This window comes from Alexandromys fortis, unplaced genomic scaffold (assembly GCF_014885135.2).
Source record: "Alexandromys fortis isolate MF-2015 unplaced genomic scaffold, M_Fortis_MF-2015_v1.1 scaffold_161, whole genome shotgun sequence".
NCBI lineage: Eukaryota > Metazoa > Chordata > Mammalia > Rodentia > Cricetidae > Alexandromys > Alexandromys fortis.
This window is the reverse complement of record NW_026068073.1, coordinates 1,636,235-1,657,716: the sequence shown is the minus strand read 5'-3', so window position 1 is coordinate 1,657,716 and position 21,482 is coordinate 1,636,235. Positions and strand designations below refer to the sequence as shown.

General features: G+C 52.0%; 1 protein-coding gene across 4 annotated transcripts in view; it reads right to left on the bottom strand.

The window, feature by feature from the left end:
* The window catches only part of Myh14 (myosin heavy chain 14), a 58,322-nt gene that overhangs the window by 28,330 nt on the left and 8,510 nt on the right, over window positions 1-21,482 (bottom strand). For 3 of the 4 annotated variants that reach the window (XM_050121290.1, XM_050121289.1, XM_050121288.1), the window contains exons 3-16: window positions 20,723-20,879; window positions 18,059-18,086; window positions 17,792-17,894; window positions 17,239-17,262; window positions 15,185-15,277; window positions 14,866-14,929; window positions 13,450-13,548; window positions 12,668-12,808; window positions 5,385-5,480; window positions 3,062-3,180; window positions 1,789-1,941; window positions 1,530-1,703; window positions 825-998; window positions 404-518 (exon numbers count right to left, since the gene is read on the bottom strand). In XM_050121290.1, coding sequence (XP_049977247.1) covers window positions 404-518; window positions 825-998; window positions 1,530-1,703; window positions 1,789-1,941; window positions 3,062-3,180; window positions 5,385-5,480; window positions 12,668-12,808; window positions 13,450-13,548; window positions 14,866-14,929; window positions 15,185-15,277; window positions 17,239-17,262; window positions 17,792-17,894; window positions 18,059-18,086; window positions 20,723-20,879 — 1,540 coding nt within the window. The remainder of the gene's footprint in view (window positions 1-403; window positions 519-824; window positions 999-1,529; window positions 1,704-1,788; window positions 1,942-3,061; window positions 3,181-5,384; window positions 5,481-12,667; window positions 12,809-13,449; window positions 13,549-14,865; window positions 14,930-15,184; window positions 15,278-17,238; window positions 17,263-17,791; window positions 17,895-18,058; window positions 18,087-20,722; window positions 20,880-21,482) is intronic. The other variant, XM_050121291.1, reaches the window with a different exon arrangement.

Sequence of the window (21,482 nt, the reverse complement as noted above, 5' to 3'; positions counted from 1 at the left end):
GGTAAAACTATGGTCTCCGAGTGGCCCACTGTCCTGTGGGTCTCAAGATGACCGCACTTATTTTTCTGGTCTGATTGCATAGGAGACTATTACTGACACTAATACGTCCATGGGCATATATTTCTTATTTCTTATCCTTGTGTATGTTGCTAATTTAAGATAACACATCCATGCATGCATGCATCCACCCAACCCACTCCTCAACCCATCCAGCCTTCCATCTATCTACTCACCCATCTAGATACCTACTGACCTGCCCATCCTCCTCCTCACCAACCCACCCACTCACCCATCCCCCAGCCCCCTCGTCCACCCACCCGCCCACCCACCATCCCTCTCTCCCTCTAGCTGCTGCTCCCGCTGGGGGTGGGAAGGAGCACAGGCGCTGGGAAGGGGACCTTACCATCCTTCCAGATCTCAGCCGTGAGACGATCGGTGCTCTGGTGAAGCAAGGCAGCCACGCTGTCGTTCAATGGGTCCATGTTCTTCATCAACCACTCATTGGCTTTGTAGTCAACCTGAAGGGAACCAGGCAGATTACAGTGTGACTTGGGCTCCCTACACAGGTGTTTGATATGGCCTGCTCTACACCCCCACCCTCCTGCAGCCCATCTCTTTGCCCTCCATAACCACAACATTCTTCTAATTCATTCTGCTCTGGCCACACAGGCCCCCTCAATTCTCAAGCACAGTCTGTTCCCACCAAGGGCCACCTCTGTGGAATTTCACAGGTGGTTGAGCTCTGTGTCATGGGAGCCTATATCCCCAGGGCCAAGCGGAGATCCCTGGACCCTTGCATGGTCCACAGCCAGCCTAGCCCTCACCTTGCCTGCATAGTGCAGGACGCTGAAGTCCGCCTGATCCCGCAGGTGTCTGGGGCGCTGGAACTTGGGGTGGCCGCCCTGCTCCTGGGCTACCTTCTCCACAAAAGACTTGTCCGTGGCCTTGGGGAACCAGCACTCCTCGTCCAGCAGGGCCAAGAGACCTGGAGGGTTGGCCTGACCAACGGGTGAAGGAAGGAACAGAAGTCAGATGTGGCACCTGTGGGCACGGGCTGCGGCTAGCTGTCAGTGACATGAAGTGGTTTGAGGTTGGGGACTTGGGGCGGGGTGCTTCAGCACCTGAGCGCCTGCCTAGCATGCACAAGGCGTTAGGCTCCATCACCAGACGGAGCTACACACTGACCCAGTGTCTGGAACTCAAGAGGGACCTGCGTGGTCCAGAGAGCCCACTGGTCACAGGGATGGGGCAACTGGGGGACATTTCCTCTTTCAGTCCGTGAGGGTGTTACAGCAGGTGGAGAAGGAGCATTCTCCAGGATGGGTGGGGCAGAGTAGGGCGGGGTTGGGTAGTAGGTGGAGCCAAGCTTTCTGGGTGGTGCCAGTGGACAAGACGGAGCTTCAAGAGTTGGTGATAGTCAGGGACAAGGTTTGAGAGTCTAGGTGGTGGGCAGAACTGCGTGGGTCTAGCCGTGGGCAGGGTGGAGCACTGAGGCTCTGGGCTACGGCCCATTTGTTCTGCCCCCTCACCGGCCGCTCGATGAGATCAATGCAAGGCTGCAGGTCCAAGCCAAAATCCAAGAAGGTCCAGGGGATGCCCTCGCGCTGGTACTCCTCCTGCTCCAGCACGAACATGGTGTGGTTGAACAGCTGCTGCAGCTTCTCGTTTGTGTAGTTGATGCACAGCTGCTCGAAGGAGTTCAGCTACGAGAGGATTGTGGGATAGAGCGGTGAGCAGGGTCAGAGGCACTGGGACTGGAGAGGGGGACAGCAAGACAAGGGTGCACACCTGGAAGATCTCAAAGCCGGCGATGTCCAGGATGCCCAGGAAGGAGGCGCCCTGCCGTGGACTTCTGTCCAGGGCACGGTTGAGCCGCAGAACTAGCCAGCGGAAGAGGCGCTCGTAGGTAGCTTTGGCCAGAGCCTCCAAGGCGAAGTCAGCCTGCAGAGTAAGATGCGTGGTGAGGCCCAGCATGTGACACTGGGTGTGAATCAAGTAGGGCACCCCGAACCTGCGGCCTTTGCCGTTCATCTCCCAACTGCTTGAGTATGAACACTAAACAGGACCACACATGTAACACTCTGCCATCACTGAAGTCCCAGAGTGCACCAGGCTCCTGCCCTCCTCCACCGCTTACATAGGTTTCTATAGCACAGTGAGCTCCAGATTCAAGCGTCCGGTATTAATTCCAGTACAGACACTCAGAGGATGTGTGATCTCATCCTCTCCATGTCTCAGCTTCTCTGTTCTTAGAGGCTGTGGATGAGGCAGAAAGCCAGCGATTCCCAGCTCCTTCTTGTTCCCAGTAATTTCCACCTGTGGTCACCTCTCTGTCACTACTGTGTCTGAGCCACCATCTTTACCTGGGTTGTGACAGCAGCCCTGAGTTTCCTTGCCTATATATGTAGCCTAAGGAACTAACTATTGCAGTAGCCATATTTATATAAAGGACAAATGAAATCAAGTCACTCCCCAGCCTCCCACAGCACCTCCTTCCTGTCACCCTCTGGCTTCAGAGACCCTCTCTCCCTTGCTCTGTTTTGACATCACTAAACTTTTCAGAGGGGAGCCATGGAATGGGACCATCCTTTTCTTTCACCTGCTGAGTCTCCCCAGCACAGCGCTTCTCAACCTGTGGGTCACAACCCCCACGCGGTCACAAATCAGATATTTACATTACATCTCACAATCAAATTGCAGTTACAAAGTGGCAACGGAACAGTTTTGTTGTTGAGGTCACAACATGAGGAACTGTATTAAAGGGTCACAGCATCAGGAAGATTGAGAACCACCTCCCTAGTACTTCCCAAGTCCCTTGAGGGAAGTCTTTATTTTGTTTATGTGTATGTGTGTGTGCAAATGTGGGCACACATGAGTGTGCAGAGGCCAGAGATCAAGCTCAGGTGTTTCTCCTCAGGAGGAGTCACTCCCCATCCTGTCTCTCGCTGCACCTGGAGCAGATTCACTTAGCTAGAATGGCTGACCCATGAGAGCCAGGAACCCTCCTGTCTCCACCTCCCCAGCCAGTTCTTCCAGCCCTGCACAGCTGGGTTCCACCTACCTGCTCCTTGGTCTGTGCTTTCTGAACATAATCTCGGCCAACTTTGATGCGGGGCGTAAGAAGGGCTCTGGAGAAGTCGGTCACCCCGAGTCCCAAGAGGCGGCAGAGCTTCTGGGCAGCTGAGGGGGGAAGGAGAGAGAGGAGTTAGCACTGGGAAAGGGGAGGGCTTGAGGGAGGAGCACCACTATAGCTCGGCTAAGAACAAATAATAGAAATCTTGTGTAGCCAAGGGTGGCCTTGAACTCACAGAGATCCATCTGACTCTGTCTCCCAAATCCTGGTGTCACCATGGCCTGACCTCTAGTGGCTTTAGCTTTGCCTCTGGCCTTCAGGTGAGATTGATTTATCAAACACCAATAGTATACCAGCACACACACCCCTGGCTGAGCAGAGATGGAGGTGGCTCCCCACTCTTCGCAGCCCTGTCCCGAGTGCCTGAGGAAAACCAGCAGGAAAAGAACCTCAGCACTAAGACGTTAAATAGATGGATGTTTGTGGCGGAGCACGGCGAGGCTGTGTGGGAGGAGTGTTTCCCTTTCTACTCTGAATTAAACCCTGAATCGAGCCATGTTTCCAGGCACCCGTCAGCTTCACGGAGGGAAGGCTTACTCCGTAGAAGGAAAAAGAGGAGCCCAGAAAGAAATATATAAAAAAGGCACCAGAGGCAGACATGGTGACACATACTACATCCCAGCATCTGAGTCTGAGGCAGGAGGATCAGGAAATCAAGGTCATCCTCAACTATAAAGCTGGTTGGGGGCCAAAATGAGATCCTGTCTGAACCTGATACTCCCAACTGCAGAGTTCGAGAAACACCACATAAAGCATTAAGGGGAAAAGCAGCCAGTTTCAGAAAGGCCTGTAGCCAGGCAGTGGTGCGCACGCCTTTAATCCCAGCACTTGGGAGGCTGAGGTGGGAGGATCTCTGAGTTCAAGACCAGCGTGGTCTACAGAGTGAGTTCTCAGACAGCCAGGGCTAAACAGAGAAACCCTGCCTCGAGCCCTCTCCGCTCTACCCCATCAAAAGACTTGTAATGCAGGCCCTCAATTAAGAAAGGCAAACAGGTGTGGCAAAGGGGACACTACCAGGTTGGTAAGTGGCGCCCCCAGTGGCCATAGTGGGCACTGCAGGGCTGGGTGGGTGGGGAGCAGTGCCCCAGTTCCCCAGATTTTTCAGAGCTGTGCAGAGTTTGGGAGTGAGCTGGAGGCTTTTATAACCAGGACAGAGAGCTTCGGATGTCCAGAGGGAGCCGGCCAATTCTATTTCTGTCTCGATTTCCAGCTACACGAGCACAGGGTAAGGAAACCCCAGGGGAGACGGCCTAGGATGCAGACATCTCAGGGGTCTGACTGTGGGCAGTTGTCTCTTCTTCCGTGGCAACCAAATCCCAGCATTTGGGAGGCTGGCTTCGAGTCCGAGGTCAACCTTGGCTACAGTGACATCCTGTCCCATTAAACATAAAAGAAAGCTGGGTGTGGTGGCACCCGCTTTACTATCAGCACTCAGGACGCAGAGGGAGGTGCACTTCGTGAGTTCAAAGCCAGCCTGGCCTACATTTAAAAAAAAAAAAAAAGGCTGCACAGGGGACAGGAGTCGGAAAGGGACCACCTGCCACAGCCTTTCCTTTCCCCAAGAAGCGGTGCTGCTGCTCACAGCTGATGCCACTCACTGGGTGAGGGGAAACGGGCAGTCATTTGAGCAGCGCGCCTCAGCTTCCCTTCTACTCAAGGGCTCAAAAACAACAGCTATTTTCAGCTGGATGTGGTGGGACAGGACTGTTATCCCGTGTGTAAGAGGTAGATGCTCACTGGGTGGTGGTGGTGCACACCTTTAATCCCAGCACTCGGGAGGCAGAAACAGACAGATCTCTGCGAATTCGAGGCCAGCCTAGTCTACAGAGTGAGTTCCATGACAGGTTCCAAAGCTACAGAGAAACCCTGTCTCGAAAAACAAAAACAAAACCAAAAAACAAAACAAAACAAAATGTGGATGCAAGAGGTTTAGGAGTTCAAGGCCATCTTGGGTTACACATGACACAGTGTCAAATAATGAACAGGAAGCAGGGGGCAGGGAGAATTAGTAATTTTCACAGTTTAACAAAAACAAGGAGGGGGATATGAGCCTGGGTGTGGAGGCAGAGGCCTGCAACCCTCGCCTCAGAGATGTAAAGGCGCGAGGATCAAGAGTTAGAAGGACCCAAAGCTGGAGGAGGGCATCACCCTGACCATTTCCCGCAGTGACTGGGCTGTCCCCAGCAGGGCGCGGGTCAGAGCTGCCCTGCCAATCTGTAAGGAGCACGCAGAGGACACTGGCCCGGGGTACCTGTGTTGTCAGGCATGGTGGCTTGGTCTGTGTTGCGCTCTCTCTTCAGGACAATGTTGCCGAACTGGAGGACAGCAGAGACGGTGCGCAGCATGGCTGTGGAGCAGAACAGAAAAGCATGTGGGGCTGGGACTCCAGACTTCTAATCACGTGGCAGGAACCCCAGAACTGAAAGCTCGTCTGTGACCTCAGTTGGACTTAAAAAAAAAAAACACTGCACGGGGTGGGAGGTGGGAGGAGGTGGTCTGGAGAGATGGCTCAGAGGTTAAGAGCACTGGCTGCTCTTCCAGAGTTCCTGAGTTCAATTCCCAGCAACCACATGGTGGCTCACAATCATCTGTAATGAGATCTGGTGCCCTCTTCTGGCCTGCAAGCAGAACACTGTATACATAAAAAATAAATATATCTTTAAACAAGCATCAGAGTCAACATACTCAGCTTCCTGTGTTCAAGCCTTGCTTTGTCCTGTCTGCCCATGAACAGAGAAATGATTTATACAACATTCAAAATAAGCCAGATGTTGAGCTGGGGAGACCTCAGTCAGTAAAGCAGCCTGTGCAAGGACCTGAGTCTGATTCCCCAGCACCCACATAAAAAGCAGGTGCATGTCTGAACCCCAGTACTAAGGAGGGAGAGACAGGAGGATTCTTGAGGCTCAGTGGCCAGCCAGCCTAGCCAAACTGCTGGGTTCCAGACTGAGTGAAGGTCATCAGGTCTGGCAGCAAGCCCCTTTGCCCTTGGAGTGACCTTGCCAGCCCTGTGCCCAACACTGTGTGAGTATCCGGTATCGGAACTCAGCTCCTCAAGCTCAGCAGCATGTGCTCCTCCCACCGGGCCATCTCCCCATCTCCCGGCCTCACTGCTGACACACAGAGCTTGTGGCCAAGGGTATTAAAGTCAACGCCACAGTGAGTGAGTCGCACACAGTGTTTTCCAAGTTGGTCACCAAAGCCTCTTTGCTGCAGCACTGTGCTTCCAGGCAGTTCACACGACAAGAACTGCTCCATGGTTTAGGAACATGCTCTTCAAAGGATCCAAGTTCTGTTCCAGTACCCATATAACTCCAGCTCCTGGTTTCTGTAAGTACATACACGCGTGCACGCGCGCGCACACACACACACACACACACACACACACACACACACACACATCTTTTTTAAAAATTCCAAACATTTTAAGTTAGGAAACCAAAAGAACCCCAGAAAGGCCACTGGTCTGAACTGACAAAGCTAAGCATCTTTCTCTGATGTTGACTGACGATTTTTGGAGCCAGATCACACTGCTCTGCTCTGAGTGACCACAATCGGAGCCTCCCAAAGAAGAGATTTCTCTAGAATTTTCTCTAGAAAATTCCCCTTAGGGCCTGAATACCCTGAAATCCTGGCAACTGGAGGGGACGCCCCCAGAAAGCTGTGCTCAGTCACCTCAGTGTGATCTGCACATACATGTTTTCTGTCTCTTGGACGGAGGAGTTGAGACAGGGTCTCATTACATAGTCCTGGCCGTCCTGGAACTCCCTATGGAAACCAGGCTGATTGCAAACTCCAGACCTGCCTGCCTGTCTCCTGAGTGCTGGGATCAAGGGTGTGTGCCAGCACACACTCTTTCCACAATTATTTATTGTGATGTGTGTGTGTGTGTGTGCGCGCGCGTGCCCCACAGAACACATGTGGAGGTCAGAGGACAACTTAGAGGAGTTGGTTCTCTCCTTCCACCAAGTAGACTGCAGGAACTGAACTCAGGCGGAAGGCTTGGCAGCAAGCTTCTTTACTTATTAAGTTGTCTTGCTGACCCATTTCCTGGATGGAACAAAGGATTCTTCTAGCCTTTAAATAAACTTATTCCCATCCCAATTTCTATTTCCAAGTCTTTGTTGCTGTTGTTTTGTTTTTGTTTGACTCCTTGAGATTGGCCTCACGTATCCCAGGCTGGCTTGTAACTTTTGATGTAACTGAGGGTGATCTCCTGCCTCCACTTCCCTAGTGTTGTGATGGCAAGACAGCACCACGCCTGGTTTATCAGTTCTGGTGACAGTGACCAGCTCTACCAACTGGGCCCCATCCCAGGCCTCAGCCCCTGCCCCAGCTCCTACATCCAGGTTTTTGTGTAAGATGTCAGCCACAGATCTCAGAGACCTCTGGCCCCAGTAGGATTTGGGGTTACAATCAATCTAGAGAGAAAATGAATTTGATTTTGCAAATGCTTCGTGCCAGCGTGAGTATTTCCATAAAGGATGCTAGGTGCTTGGAGAACTGGGGTTGTGCTGCCCCCTGGAGGACACTCGGTGCACTGTGAGAAACAGCTCAGCCTGTCAGTCAGGAGACCACCATGCATGGGGTGGGGGTGGAGAACTTGCTGATCACCTTGCCGTTGTTTCCGCTGATTTTTAATTTATGTGTATGGGTGTTTGGCTTGCATGTATCTTGCATCGTGTGCCCACAGTGCCACAGAGGCCAGAAGAAGGGGCCAGATACCCTGGCACTGGAGTTAGAAGCACAAGAGCTGTCATATGGGTGCTGGGAATCAAACCCAGGCCCTCTGGGACTGCAGCCCATGCCCCTAACCACTGAGCCATCTCTCCGTCCCAGCTGCTGGTTTTGCTATCAAAACTTGGTCACCCTTCTGACCAAGTGTCTTAGAGGGCACTGGCATTGGGGTCAATGATGGGCTGCTGCAGCTGTGTTTGCATCAGCTGTCTCCATGGCAACATTAGGGATCACACAGCATGCACTGCCCCTCCCCCACGGCTGTTTCATTCCCTAGTTTACCCAGTCAACAAACATGGATTATTTACTCTTCCCTACACCACAGCCATTCCAAGCACCTGACCTTCAAACACAGCTCTAGAAGGTGGGACCTCTGCCTATGAGCCCAGCTTGATAGATGGGTAAACTGAGGCACATGATTCACAAATCAGCATCACTCAATTCATAAGCTGGCAGAGCCAAGATTCCAGCTGGAGCTGTGTGAGCTTTCCTGTCCGTCATACAGTAAGGTATTGTAATGCAGGTAAGTACCTGCACACAGCACACCCAAAGAAACTGGGGTCACGCACACACATATGCACACACACAGAGAAATGCATGCACACACATGCATGTATATGCACACATGCATGCATGCACACACACATGTACACGTATGCACTCACACACACACATGCATGCGCATGCACACACTCTATAGTGGTACATGCTTGTCATCCCAGAATTTGGGAAGTGGAAGCAGGAGGATCAGGAGTTCAAAGCCAGCCTGAGCTACAAACTGTCTCAACAACAGACAGCAATCCAGGGTTGATGAGCTGGCTTAGCTGGTGAAGGGGCTTGCCACCAAGCCTGATTGCCCGAGTTCAGTTCCCAGGCCCTACATGGTGAAAGGCGAGAGTTGACTTCACTAAGTTGTTCCCTGACGGAGCACACGTGCATGCTTACAAAAACACCAAGTAAATAAATGTGAAAAAAGAATAAAACAAAAGGGCTGGAGAGATGGCTCAGAGGTTAGGAGCACTGCCTATTCTTCCGAAGGTCCTGAGTTCAATTCCCAGCAACCACATGGTGGCTCACAACCATCTGTAATGAGATCTAGTGCAGAATACAGTATATATAATAAATAAATAAATTAAAAAATTCTTAAAAAAAGAATAAAACAAAACAGCAAATATTTAAACAGAAGCCCAGTGTTGAAAGGCAGAACTGGCTGGATAGAGCCTGGAGAGATAGTTCCGTGACTGCTGCCTTTACAGAGGACCAGGGTTCAAATCTCACCACCCACATGGTGACTCACAAACTGTTCAGGTTGCAGCCTGGCATTTACAGTACCTACGGCTGGGAGGGAAAGACACAAAGAGAAGAGATACACAGAGGTCTTGAGTCCCAAACTCTGTCTGCCCAGGCTGCCCTCGGGTGGCACACCAGAATTCATCTGCATGGCTGGTAGTGCGTTATTGGGTCCACGGCCACTCTGCCGTCTCTTTCTGTCTCATCCTTGACCCGAGTCTATGCAAAGAGGGTGGGCTCTACTCCATACAAAGGGAATGCAAGGAGACCGTCTGCCACTCCTGGAGGGATGGAGGGCACTCAGGTCCAGAGCTGCAGTGGGGAGCTGGTGCCACCTTGTGGTCAGTAGTGACATGGCTCCTCCCAGCTAAACCCATCAGAGACTAGCATCTGGCTAATTCTTGCCTAGAATCTCCCAGTGCGGGTCTGGGCCTGCGGCACAGTGGTAGCACACTTGAACAGCACTCAAAATAAAGCAATGGATTACGTTAAATGTGTCTGGGACTGCAGTGGACTCCAGAGCCAGGCCCCACGGCTGGCTCAGACGATGGCCACACTGAGATCCTATGTCTGAGAGGTATATGGTGATCCAAGGTCAGGCTGTAAGCACATCCAAACTCTGAAAATTTCATTTGCAAAAATGGAAAACTCCCATCTGCCACTAGACTTTCTCCACAGCAAGCCAGCAGGAGGGTCACATGGGTCACCTGGTATCAAGAGGCTAGGCTGACCAGGCCAGGTCACCTGGGGGGGGGCAGGGAGAGTTGCAATCTAGGGGATTAAAGCCATGGTTAGGAAATCTGGCCATGGCCGTGGCTGTGGGCACGGGTGGGCACACGGTCAGGTGCTCACCACTCTGAAGTGGGCACTGGAGCCAATACAGCTCCTGCAGGGCGGGGCGGGGATCAAGACTGTGAGGCGGGTCGAGCTGATCCCTACCTACACACCTAGGGGTTTCTCTGAGAGCCCAGTCCATCCAAAAGGGAAAACACCACAACCTCTCAAAAGACACTGTGGTCCAGCTGGGGAAAGGGGTCAGCGCCTGCCATCACGGGACTTTGCAGGCTGAGACATGAGCACTGCAATGAGCCTGAGGCCTTAGCTACACAGTGAGTCCCTGGACAGCCTGGGGGACTGTATGGTGAGTCCCTGGACAGCCTGGGGAACCTTATGGTGAGTCCCTGGACAGCCTGGGCCACAATGAGACTCTGAAACAAACAAACCAATTAACAACAATAATAACAACAACAGTTTTAAAGGGTTGTAAACGCAGTTCAGTTGGCAGAATGCCCGACTAACATGTATGAGGTCCTAGGTTCCATCCCCAGCACCACATAAACCAGGCATGTTGGCACACACCTGTCACCCCAGCACTCGGGTGAGTTCAAGACCAGCCTGGTCTACAGAGTGAGTTCTAGAGCAGCCAAAGCTACACAAAGAAACCCTGCCTTGAAAACCAAACCAAACCAAACCAAAAAAACCCACTACAAATAAAACATTCTGACCAAAAGCAACATGGGAAGAAAGGTTCACTTGGCTTACACTTCCACATCTCGTTCCAGCTCTGAGGGAAGTGAGGGCAGGAACTCAGGCAGGAAATGAAGCGGAAACGTGAACAAGGCTGCTTACTGCCTGTGCCCAGCTGCTTTCTTACACAGCCCATGTCCGCCTGCCTAGAACGGTGCCACCCACAGTCGCTTGGGCCCTCAACGTCAATCAATCCCTACAGACACACCCACAGACCAATATGATCACACAAGTCTTCAGCTAAGGCCCCTCTTCCCAGGTGGGACAACGTGACACACATCACTGCTAAAACACTTCTCCTTTCCTGCTTGTTCCTAGAGCTCTTCTTGTGATCGCAATCGTTAACACCAGATGAACGTCACAGAAGACCTTCCTCACACTTCGGAAGCTTTCATCTCTCAAGCATGCCACCTTTCCCTGCGCCATCCAGCTGCAGAGAATGTTCTTCCTACTGCCCTCGCCAGTGCCTGTCCCCTTACCTTCTTCCAGTACCCTTGTCTAACCTCCTGTAGGGAGCTGTACCCCAACTGCCACCCCCCGTTTTCCACTCTGTGCCCCTTCAGACTCTGGCCAGCTCCTACTGGACCGTGCCCTTTATGGCTGGTTGCTCTCACTTGGTCTCCCCAAGGTGAGGAGGCGGGATTCACTCACTCCTGCCCTGAAGAGCTCCAGTCCTTCATACACAGCAGCAGCCTGGGAGGTGGATCAGTTGAAAAGCAGTGAAGACGAAGAGATCAATGCTCAGTCCATAAATGTGTTTACCACATATGCCTGATGGCCTGAGTTCAAATCCCCAGTTCCGGAACCTACACACACCCGAACTCACACTCACACATGCTCTCACACACTCACAGACATTCACACAACTCACAAACACATACAACACGCTCACACACACACGACACAGACACCTTCATGTACACACTCACAATAAACAAGGGCCTGTGATGTGGCTCAGCTAGCAAACCGGCTGCCACGTCTGGCGACCCGAGTTGAGACCATGCCTAGGACCTACATAGAAGAAGAAGCTGTCCCTCAAGCTGTCCTCTGAGCGGCACGCGCTGTGCCATGTGTGTCTTCACACACCCCTTACACACAAATCAAGAAAAAGTTAGTAAAAATTACAGCTAGCTGGTCTGGAATTTGCCGTGTACCTGGCCTTGAATTCAAGCTCCACTGGCCACTACTGGGATTAAAGACACACATCACAACACCTAGCTGTAATGCATTTTAAAAAAAATAATAAATATCTTTCAAGCAATATAAAAATTATAGTGTGGCTACATCGTATTTCAATTGAATGATTACAATGAATACAAGCAAAAAAATGTTTTCCATATCACTTATATGATTAAATATTTTATCTATTACAGATGAAAAAAACAAATTATCCCCCAGAACCCATGCACATTCATATAAATTGCAAGGGAAAGGAAAAAGACAGAGTTAAAATGAATAGGAAAAAAACATCAAGAATGAGAGTTCAAATGAATTAGAAGGAAAACGTCAAGAATAAGTATAGTTAGAAAAAAAAACATCAAGAATAAAAGAAGGAAATCACCAGAGAAATAACAAATACAAAAGAAGAATAAAGAAAAGTCTGAAGGAAACCATCAAAAAAATAATAAATAAAATTAAACTCTAAAATCAATCAAACAAAAATCTCTAAGATCAAGTTTGATGGCTCAGCTCCTAAGGAACAACATTCAAGGTTGACCTCCGGCCTTCATACGTGTGCACACGGCATGTGCACACATACTTGCAGGTGCACATACCACATCTGCACACACATGTCCACCTACATACATGGGATATGTTTGCACATGCACATATACACAACAAAATAAACAAACAAATAAAAAAATAATAACTAAATGCATACTTGGGCACACTGGTTAAAGCAGCAGTAGCTGGGTCCCGGTACTTGGGCACACTGGTTAAAGTAGCAGTAGCTGGGTCCCGGGAACTTAGGTCTCTCACCTGTGATCTCATCCGGAAGGAAGCCCAGCACACGCAGGGACTCCAGCGTCTCCTGGAATAGCTCCCGCTCCTGGCCAGGGGACGACGAGGGCCCGTTGGTCAGGAAGCGGTAATGGGAACAGGGCTCCAGAAGGAGGTCAGCTGTAGGGAAAGGGCAGAGATCAGGGTCAGTGGGTACACAGGGTACACTGGGTCACGTGTACCATGACAGGGCCTGGGCTATACAGCAACATCTCGTCTCAAAGAGAAAAGGAGGAGACAAGAGAGGGTACAATTTTAGCTTCAGGGAGTGGGAGCCGGGGACCACCGGAAGGGGACAGGCACCATTGTGGAGCTGGCAGGAACCACCACAGAAGGCAGCTTACAGGCACAACAGCACACAGTAGCGTCAACTGGAAGCATGGAGCTGCCAAAAGCCAGAGCACGGCAGAGTCACCGCAGGCCAGGAGGAAGGGGTGCAGGACGGAGCAGACAGATGCGCAGGCAGCAGTGAGAGCCAGGAGGCAGCTGGAAGCAGAGGTGGAAGCAGGGGCTGGGAGGCCAGCGGACAGGATTCACCGCAGCAGCCCAGGGCGGCACAGCCTGACTGGTGCACCGCTCCCACGCAGGAGTGGCAGGAGTGGCGGGGAGGGACACGGGGACTCTGTTCTGGGTATGGGGCTCCCGCCCACTCTCCCAGGGCAAAAGAGCTGGGGAAGAGAACACTGGCCTTTTAGCTGCTCCCCAGCGCCCCCTAGCAGCTGATAGACGATATGGAAGCTGCATTCAAGAGAGACACTGACCTTTTAGCTGCTCGCTAGCGCCCCCTAGCAGCTGGTAGAAGATGTGGAAGCTGCATTCATCCTTGGCCTGTCTGATGGCCCGGGATTTCTCCAGCAGATCTGGGAGGGAAGGCCAGTCAAGGAGCCAATAGGCAGGCTGCTCCCTGCCATCTCAGTGTTTGGAATGCAGAGGCAGGAGGATTGTCATGAGTTCTAGATCATCCTGAACTACATAATGAGCTCCAGATCAACATGAACTATAGTGTGAAATTAAATTAAAATAATATGACAGGAGGTGTCATGTGGTTAAGAGCACAGGCTAGCCCGGTAGTACACGCCTTTACTCCCAACACTTGGGAGGCAAAGACAGGCATGATCTCTGTGAGCTCGGGGCCAGCCTGGTCCACAAAGAGAGTTCCAGGACAGCCAGGGTAGTTACGGAGAGAAATCCTGTCTCAAAAACCAAGAAACAAAAGTGCCACGGTTTTTTTTTTTTTTTTTTTTTTCAGTTCTTTGAGACAGAGCTTCTCTGTGCAGCCCTGGCTGTCCTGGAACTCACTCTGTAGACCAGGCTGTCTACAGTGATTCACTTGCCTCTGCCTCCCGAGCGCTGGTATTAAAGTGCGCCACCATGCTAGAACACAGGCTGTTCTTAAACAGGCGAACGAGGTTCAATTCCCAGCACCCACATGGTGGCTCACAACCATCTGTAACTCTGTTCTAGGAGATCAAATGCCCTTTTCTGGCCTCTGACAGCACCAGGGACATGGTGCAAAAACGTCCACACATACAAAATAACAGAATAAAAGTAAATCTAAATCAATGGGAAACTGCAATATAGTTCAGTGGGTAAAGGTGCTTGCCATCAAGTCTGAAGACCTGAGTTCAATTCCCAGGACCCACATGAAAAGCCATCTCTTTGGCCCTCAGTTTTGTCTGATATTTTGAGACGGTGCTAAGTGCTGGCTGACAAGCACGCCCTAACGTGTGCTGTTTCAGTGTGGGAGACACACTTCAGGAGTGCGGGGTCTGAGCTCAGCGGGCAGAGGAGCTACCTCACCCTGGTAGAACACCGAGCTCTGAGGCTCTGCCTAGCTTTCCAAGGACTGTCCCCTGATAGTGTCCCACCGTTTAGACAGTTGGGCACATCCTATACAACCCCACGGAGCGAACACTCTGGATGCTCACCTGGCTTTCCTAGACCCAGTCCCTCCTGTCTCTCCCCGGATTCCTGTGCCCCCCCCCATTCCCACAAAGCACAGTCAAGGGGCTGACCACAGGCTGAGTGGGACATCAGAAACACTGAGTGTGGAGGTCTAGACCCAGCACCCCCTCACAAGGCTCATGGTGAGCAGCTGAGCACCACCGTATGGAGGGTTCAGAGGGCTGTCCTCCTTGGCTGCTTTCCCATGCCTTTCAGGACCCCTCAGAGGATACAGGTCTCAATATTTGCGCCCACGATGTAGCCGGCGACGTCAAAGTTGATGCGGATGAATTTGCCCTGGAGTAAAAATGGGGCAGGGCCAAGTTGAGGGATCTCCCCAAATCCACACCTCCTTCTTCTTCCTAAAGCTCATACCCACGCTAGTCCCTGGCAGGGGCTCTGCAGGGAATTCAGGGCCAGAAAACTTTGACGAACCTCCTTCCTCAGACCCTAGGGGTCCAGATCCCTTGCCTCCTCCCTCCACCCTTCTTCCCTACCCCCAGATCAGGCCCCAGTTTCCCAGACTGCCGGATACACAGCCCCCCTGCTCACAAATCGGGAAGAGTTGTCGTTCTTCACAGTCTTCGCGTTGCCAAAGGCCTCCAGGATGGGGTTGGCTTGAAGAAGCTGTCGCTCTAGCTCCCCCTGCAGGGCATGGGAGACGGTGCATCAGAGAAAAGTGGGAGGCGGCCTCCTCACGGGGCCAGGGCTTCAGGGCTGGCTTTCTCTGGGGCCTTTGGGTTGGGGTGGGAGGGTCTTGCCTGCCGTGGGGAGTAGGGGGTTCTGGGAGACTGATAAGTGGAAGTGAAACAACCAACCAAGGGGAAAATGTTGCAGAACCAGCCGTGTTCCCATGAATAAGAAACAAAGGTTAGAAACTACAGCACAAAGAACACGGTTATTCCCAAATATACACATGGTGGATATGCAAACGGGGAGCGGTCTGCAAGGTGCACACCAAGCCGCAACGACCCTCTCCTGACGTGTCTGCTGCTGTAGCTCCCAGGTCCCCATATGCTACTCGCTGAAACAAGAGATAACATATACTACAAACTCCCTGGTGCAGGGTAGGCATTCAAAAATGCTGGTCTCATGCTAGGATCCTTACTCTGAACTTACTTCCAGCGCCTCCAGTGTCAGAGTTACACCAGTTAGTGACTTGGTCAAGTGAACAACAGGAAGGAAAAAAAAGAAATCAAACGGGACCAGGCATGGCGCTCACATCTGTAACCCCAGCATTTGGGGATGTGAAGGCAGGGAGACTGACATGAGATCAAAGCCAGCACGTGCTACAGAGCAAATTCAGGGCCAGCCGAGGTTACAAGGCAACAGCCCATCTCAGAAAAGATAAATAAAACAAAGAAAAACGGTGATGTGCAAAGTGAGGGTCGTGTGGCGTGGCCAGGGTCGTGTGGCGTGGCCAGGGTCATGTGGCATGGCCAGGGTCATGCAGCGAGGCCAGGGTCATGCGACGTGGCCAGGGTTGTGTGGCATGGCCAGGGTCATGCAGTGAGGCCAGGGTCATGCAACGTGGCCAGGGTTGTGTGGCATGGCCAGGGTCATGCAGCGAGGCCAGGGTCATGTGGCGTGGCCAGGGTCATGCGACGTGGCCAGGGTCGTGTGGCATGGCTAGGGTCATGTGGTGTAGCCAGGGTCATGCAGCGAGGCCAGGGTCATGTGGCGTGGCTAGGGTGGTGTGGCGTGGCTAGGGTTGTGTGGCGTGGATAGGAGAGCTTGTTTCTCCAGCCCTGCGGGAGAAGGAGCTCAGGAGTCTGCAATATTGTGTGATGCTATCTGTGGCCTCTCTCTGCACACATGGCAAGCAGCACGAGCCCAGGCTGCACAATTACAATAGGTCTGGGGTGTGCACACAGTATGGCTTCTCTGCAGTGGGGGCCTAGTTGCATGCACACAGTAGGGCTTCCATGACCAATAATGGGGACATGACTATGTGCAGACAGCAGAACTGCACTAAAGTAGCATGGGGTTTGGGCATGTGAGCATAGTGGGTCACCATGAATGGTTTTGGGGACCCTTGCTTTGTGTACATGAATACTGGGGGGGTGAGCAACTATATGCGCATAGTAGGACTGTGCTAAGTGACAGCATGGGGTCCAGGCATGCGGGTAGAGAAGTGGTGCAAATGGCAGGAGGCTTGGCCACATGTACACAGGAGACTGTATTAAATGCCAGCCTGAGGTCTCAGCATGCATACAGCAGGGCTGGCACAAACATGGGAGAGGTATCTTTGTACGTCATTAAGACTGAACTAAATAGCACTATGAGGCCTGGGCAGTACGTCACATACCAGGGCTGCCATGAACGGCAGGGTGAATTTGGCTGCATGCACATACTAGAGCTTTCTATGGGCTTGCATACACACCTCAGGGCTGCATGGGGACCCTGGCCTCATGCACATAGTATGTCTAAGTTAGATGGCCATGTGGTCCCTGCATTTGCATAGTAGGACTGTCAAAGTGGCCTTGTGGGTCCCTGGGGGGCTGGTGTGCCGTTCTTGGGCCCTGTCTCCCAGGTGTCTGTGGGCTAGCAACCCCAAGGGACACTGGGGTGACACTGGGGTGGCAAGGGGATTCTCTGCTACTCACATAAGACATGGTGCTGACGGAGGCCTGAGGAAGTCACAGGACAGGAGACATGGACCAGGACACACGGCACATGGAACATGGACAGACACATGGGTGACCCAGAGGCCTTGGGGCAGAGCTGCAGCTGAAGGGCTGGGGCAATGGGAGTATGGGGCAGGGAAACCTCGGGATTATGTGCCCAGGCTTAAATCCCATGGTACCACCCCCTCTGCCCCACCACGACTCACCCACAGAGACTGTGGTAACCACTCCCTGAGGGTTCAGAGACTGGGGACACCTCTACAGTCCTCTAAATCTAGACACAGGTCACCTAAAACCAGGTCTCAAAAAAGCACCTACTATGTACCCAGAACTATTCTAGAAGCAGCAAGGCTAAGAACCAGGCTCATCTCTCTAGCCTGCTGGCTCCTGGCTCTACACTGAGCACACAGGAAGCGCCCAGGCAGCCCAGGCAGAAATAGGACCCGGTACTAACTACGGGTGTGGAGTGCAACCCAAGACAAGGGGAGCTGCTGGTGACAGGTCTGGGGTGTCCCAAGGCTGCATGGCTTACAGGGACACCAGGCTCCTTCCTGCCCTTGGGAGATGACGCCACGTGGGCCAGGTACTGGATGACCTTCTTGGTGTTCTCCGTCTTTCCAGCTCCAGACTCCCCTCTGTGGGGCAGCAAGGGGAGGTGGGTGGGCAGGGAGACCAGGCAGCCCCTGCCCACTGGCAACTCTGCCAGTTTACCCAGTCCACACCCACTGGTGCCCTCCCCACTTGTGCAGAGCCACGTTCTGTGGGGGTCTCTACCTCTGGAGCCCTTAAGATAACTCACGTGCAGAGAATGGACTGATCCTCACGATCTGTAGGGAATAGAAGGGAAAGACAAGTCACCCAGAGGGTCTCTAGTCCCCTGGCCCTTTGCATCTCAAAACTTTCCAGACCCATAAGCAAAAGTGGGATTGTAATGATCGGCCCTCCAGAGTTGACATATTCTATCCTGACTAAACATCTCACTTGCTGAGCAACTACAAAAGCAGCTGTCCCTCTCTGGGCCTGCATTTCCTCACCAGCAAGGTGGAGACAAAGACCCCAACTATACAGACTACAACTCACCTCAACTCGGTAAGTCCCTACTGTGTGCCACCTCAGGCTAGGCAGCAGAAGCTCAAGAATTGGAAAGTGAGGTTCTGGACCCCAGAAGTAGCTGAGACACAAGATGTCTATTCTGACTCCCTCCCTGGGTCTGGCACCACTGGCACCACCATCTCTCATACACTCTGACCACCTACTAAGTGCCAGGTCCTGTTATCAACAAGGAAAGGAACACTGAACAGCAGAGCTAAAACAGAAAACCTAGGGCCGCAGGCCGTGACTACGGATGAGGAAACCCCCATGCTTCTCAAGGGAGGAGTCATTTAGGGCACAACCACCGTGTAAGTCTCTGGAAACCATTAAGCCAGACAATAAGCTAACGTTTGTGATTACACAGCCCGTGTTCTCATGGGTGAAGACCGTGGCTGAGCACAGCCAGCCAGGTGACACAGCACAAGGGCTCCCGATGAACTTGCTGTGATGTGCCCTGTGACCCCGGCCCGGTCTCTGAGCTGCTCTGTGCCTCTATTTCCCTATCTAAAAAATGGGTTCAGCAAGGCTGCAGTCAGAGTCCAGTGGGGCCTTTAAGACGCACTCAGCATGGACTGAGGGAGGGCTCGGTAGTTAAGAGCATTGGCTGCTATGTGGAGGACCCAGGTTCCACTCCCAGCACCCACATGGTGGCTCACAGCTGCAGTATCTCATAACTTCAGCTCCAAAGGGTTCAATGCCCTCTCTCGCCTCAGCAGGTATCAGGCATATAAATAGTGTACAGACAGACATGCAGCAAAAAAAATCCACTTCCAAAAAGATGAAATACATAAATCTTAAAAACAAAAGGCAAGACTTAGACGGCTCAGTGAGCTGGATGGCCTGAGTCTGACTCCCAGGTCCTAAATGATGGTGCCGGTGACATACCACCCACAGGCACTCACCTTGCATGCCCGAAGTCCATTCTCAGCATCACGCGAACCAGGAATAATAATCTCAACAGGAGGATTGGGAACCAAAGTCATCCTAAACTACACAGGAGCTAGGGGCGAGCCTGGGCTACATGAGATCATTTCATAAACAAAAACGTCCAAATTCAGAGTGGGACACTGGGAGCAGTGGCCAGAACACTGGGTTCAAGTCATACCTCAGCACTACCCTTCAGTATGGCCATGGCAGTAACTGTACTGCTCTGTGCCTCAGTTTCCCCATCTGAAAATTATGGGTAATAAAAAAAAAAACCTACACCAGAGGACTATCAAGAGGTTAAGTAAAGTAGCCGAGAGACAGCTATCCTAGAAGACACTCCTATCTATACCTTGCACAGAAAGGACTCAATGGCACCGTGGGCAGACCTACAGACTGGGCCACACAATGACAGCAGCTGACTTCCCAAGCCCCAGCGGACTGACCACATTCAGGGGCCTTCACACAGTGAAGAGCACCAAAGGCAAGGCAGTCTGCCTCGGACCAATCAGAAACCAGCAACAGGAAGACAGGAAGGGGCTGGAGAGATTCTTGGCTGAAAAAGCGTTAGCGATCCCAAGGGCCTGAGTTCAGTCTTCAGCACCCACACAAAAAGCTGGGCATGGTGGGGGCACAGTTGTAGCCCCAGTGCTGGGGAGGCAGAGACAACTTCCAGGTCTGAGGCAGACCTCGGGTTCAGTTCCCAGCTCCTGCATGGCAGCTCACAACCTCCTGTAACTCCAGCTCCAGGGGATCCCATGCCCTCTTTTGGTTCCCACTGGCACTGCACTCACATGCACATACTCCACACATTCTCTCTCTTGCACACACACGCACACGTACACACGCACGCGCACACACATGCATGCATGACGCACACACATACCCCCACACATTCTCACAAACACATGCATGCATGCACCCCCCCACATTCTCACACACATGCATATATGCATGCACACATATCCCCCACATTCTCACACATATAAGCATGCACACACATACACACATATACCCCACATTCTCACACATGCATGTATGCATGCACACACTCACATACCCCCCACATTCACACATACATGCATGCACGCACACACACATGCATGCACACATACACACGTAATTTTGAAAAAAGCCAAAAATAAAAATCCAAGGAAGGAATGAGATCACAGAACATGACCCATTATTACCCATGACCTGACACAAGTATTCAATTTGAAACAGGTGTGCATATCACACACTTACAATCTCTCTGGGAAATGTCTAGAGACCAGCATCAATTTCCTTTCAAAGCAATACTGTCATGAACACAGACCAAGATTTTTTTAAAGGGCCTGCATGGTAAGAACTGGAGCCCAGCCCACCTCCCAATGTGTCTCCAAGCCATCATTCGAGCCTGTCCCTGGTTCCCAGCAGCACCAGTGCCCAGCCTGGTCCCTGCACTCACCCTGGAGCATGCTGCGGTATGCGCCCTCTGTCACAGCATACACGTGTGGTGGCACCTCGTGACGCTTCTTGCCCCGGTACATTTCCACGATAGCCTCTGTGTAGATGGGCAGCTGCTTGTATGGGTTGATGACCACACAGAAAAGGCCAGAGTAGGTCTACATCAGGCAACAGGGGAGAGAGTGTCAGGTGGCTGCCTTCAGCACGACAGCTGGGTTAGGTTGACATACAAGAGGAAACTGCACAAGGCAGAAGGTAGAGCTACACCCTGACAATGCACAGGTAAGGTTTATTTTGCTCGTGTTTTGCTTATTTTGTTTTACTAAGGGTCTTACTGCATGGCCTTGGTTGGATTGAAACTTACATGAATCCTCCTGCCTCTGCCTCCCCAGGGCTGAGATTATGAGTTATGAGTGTGTTACTATGCCTGGCTCTCTGTCTCTCTCTCTCTCCCTCTGTGTGTAATTATGGGTATGAGTGTTTTGTCTGCATGTTTGTCTGTATACCACATGCATGCAGGACCCACGGAGGCCAGAGAGAGCCTGGGGTCTCCCAACTGGAGTAGAGATGACTGTGAGCTGCCTGTGGATGCTGGAGATTGAAGATGGGTCGTCTGCATGATCAAGGGTTCTTGGCTTCTAAGCCGTCTCTGGAGCCCTGTTTGCAGCTGTTAATTGTTTGAGGTGAGTCTTACTCTAGCTGAGCCTGGAAAATTGTAGCAATCCTCCTGCCTTCCAAGTGACAGGATTACAGGAATGAGG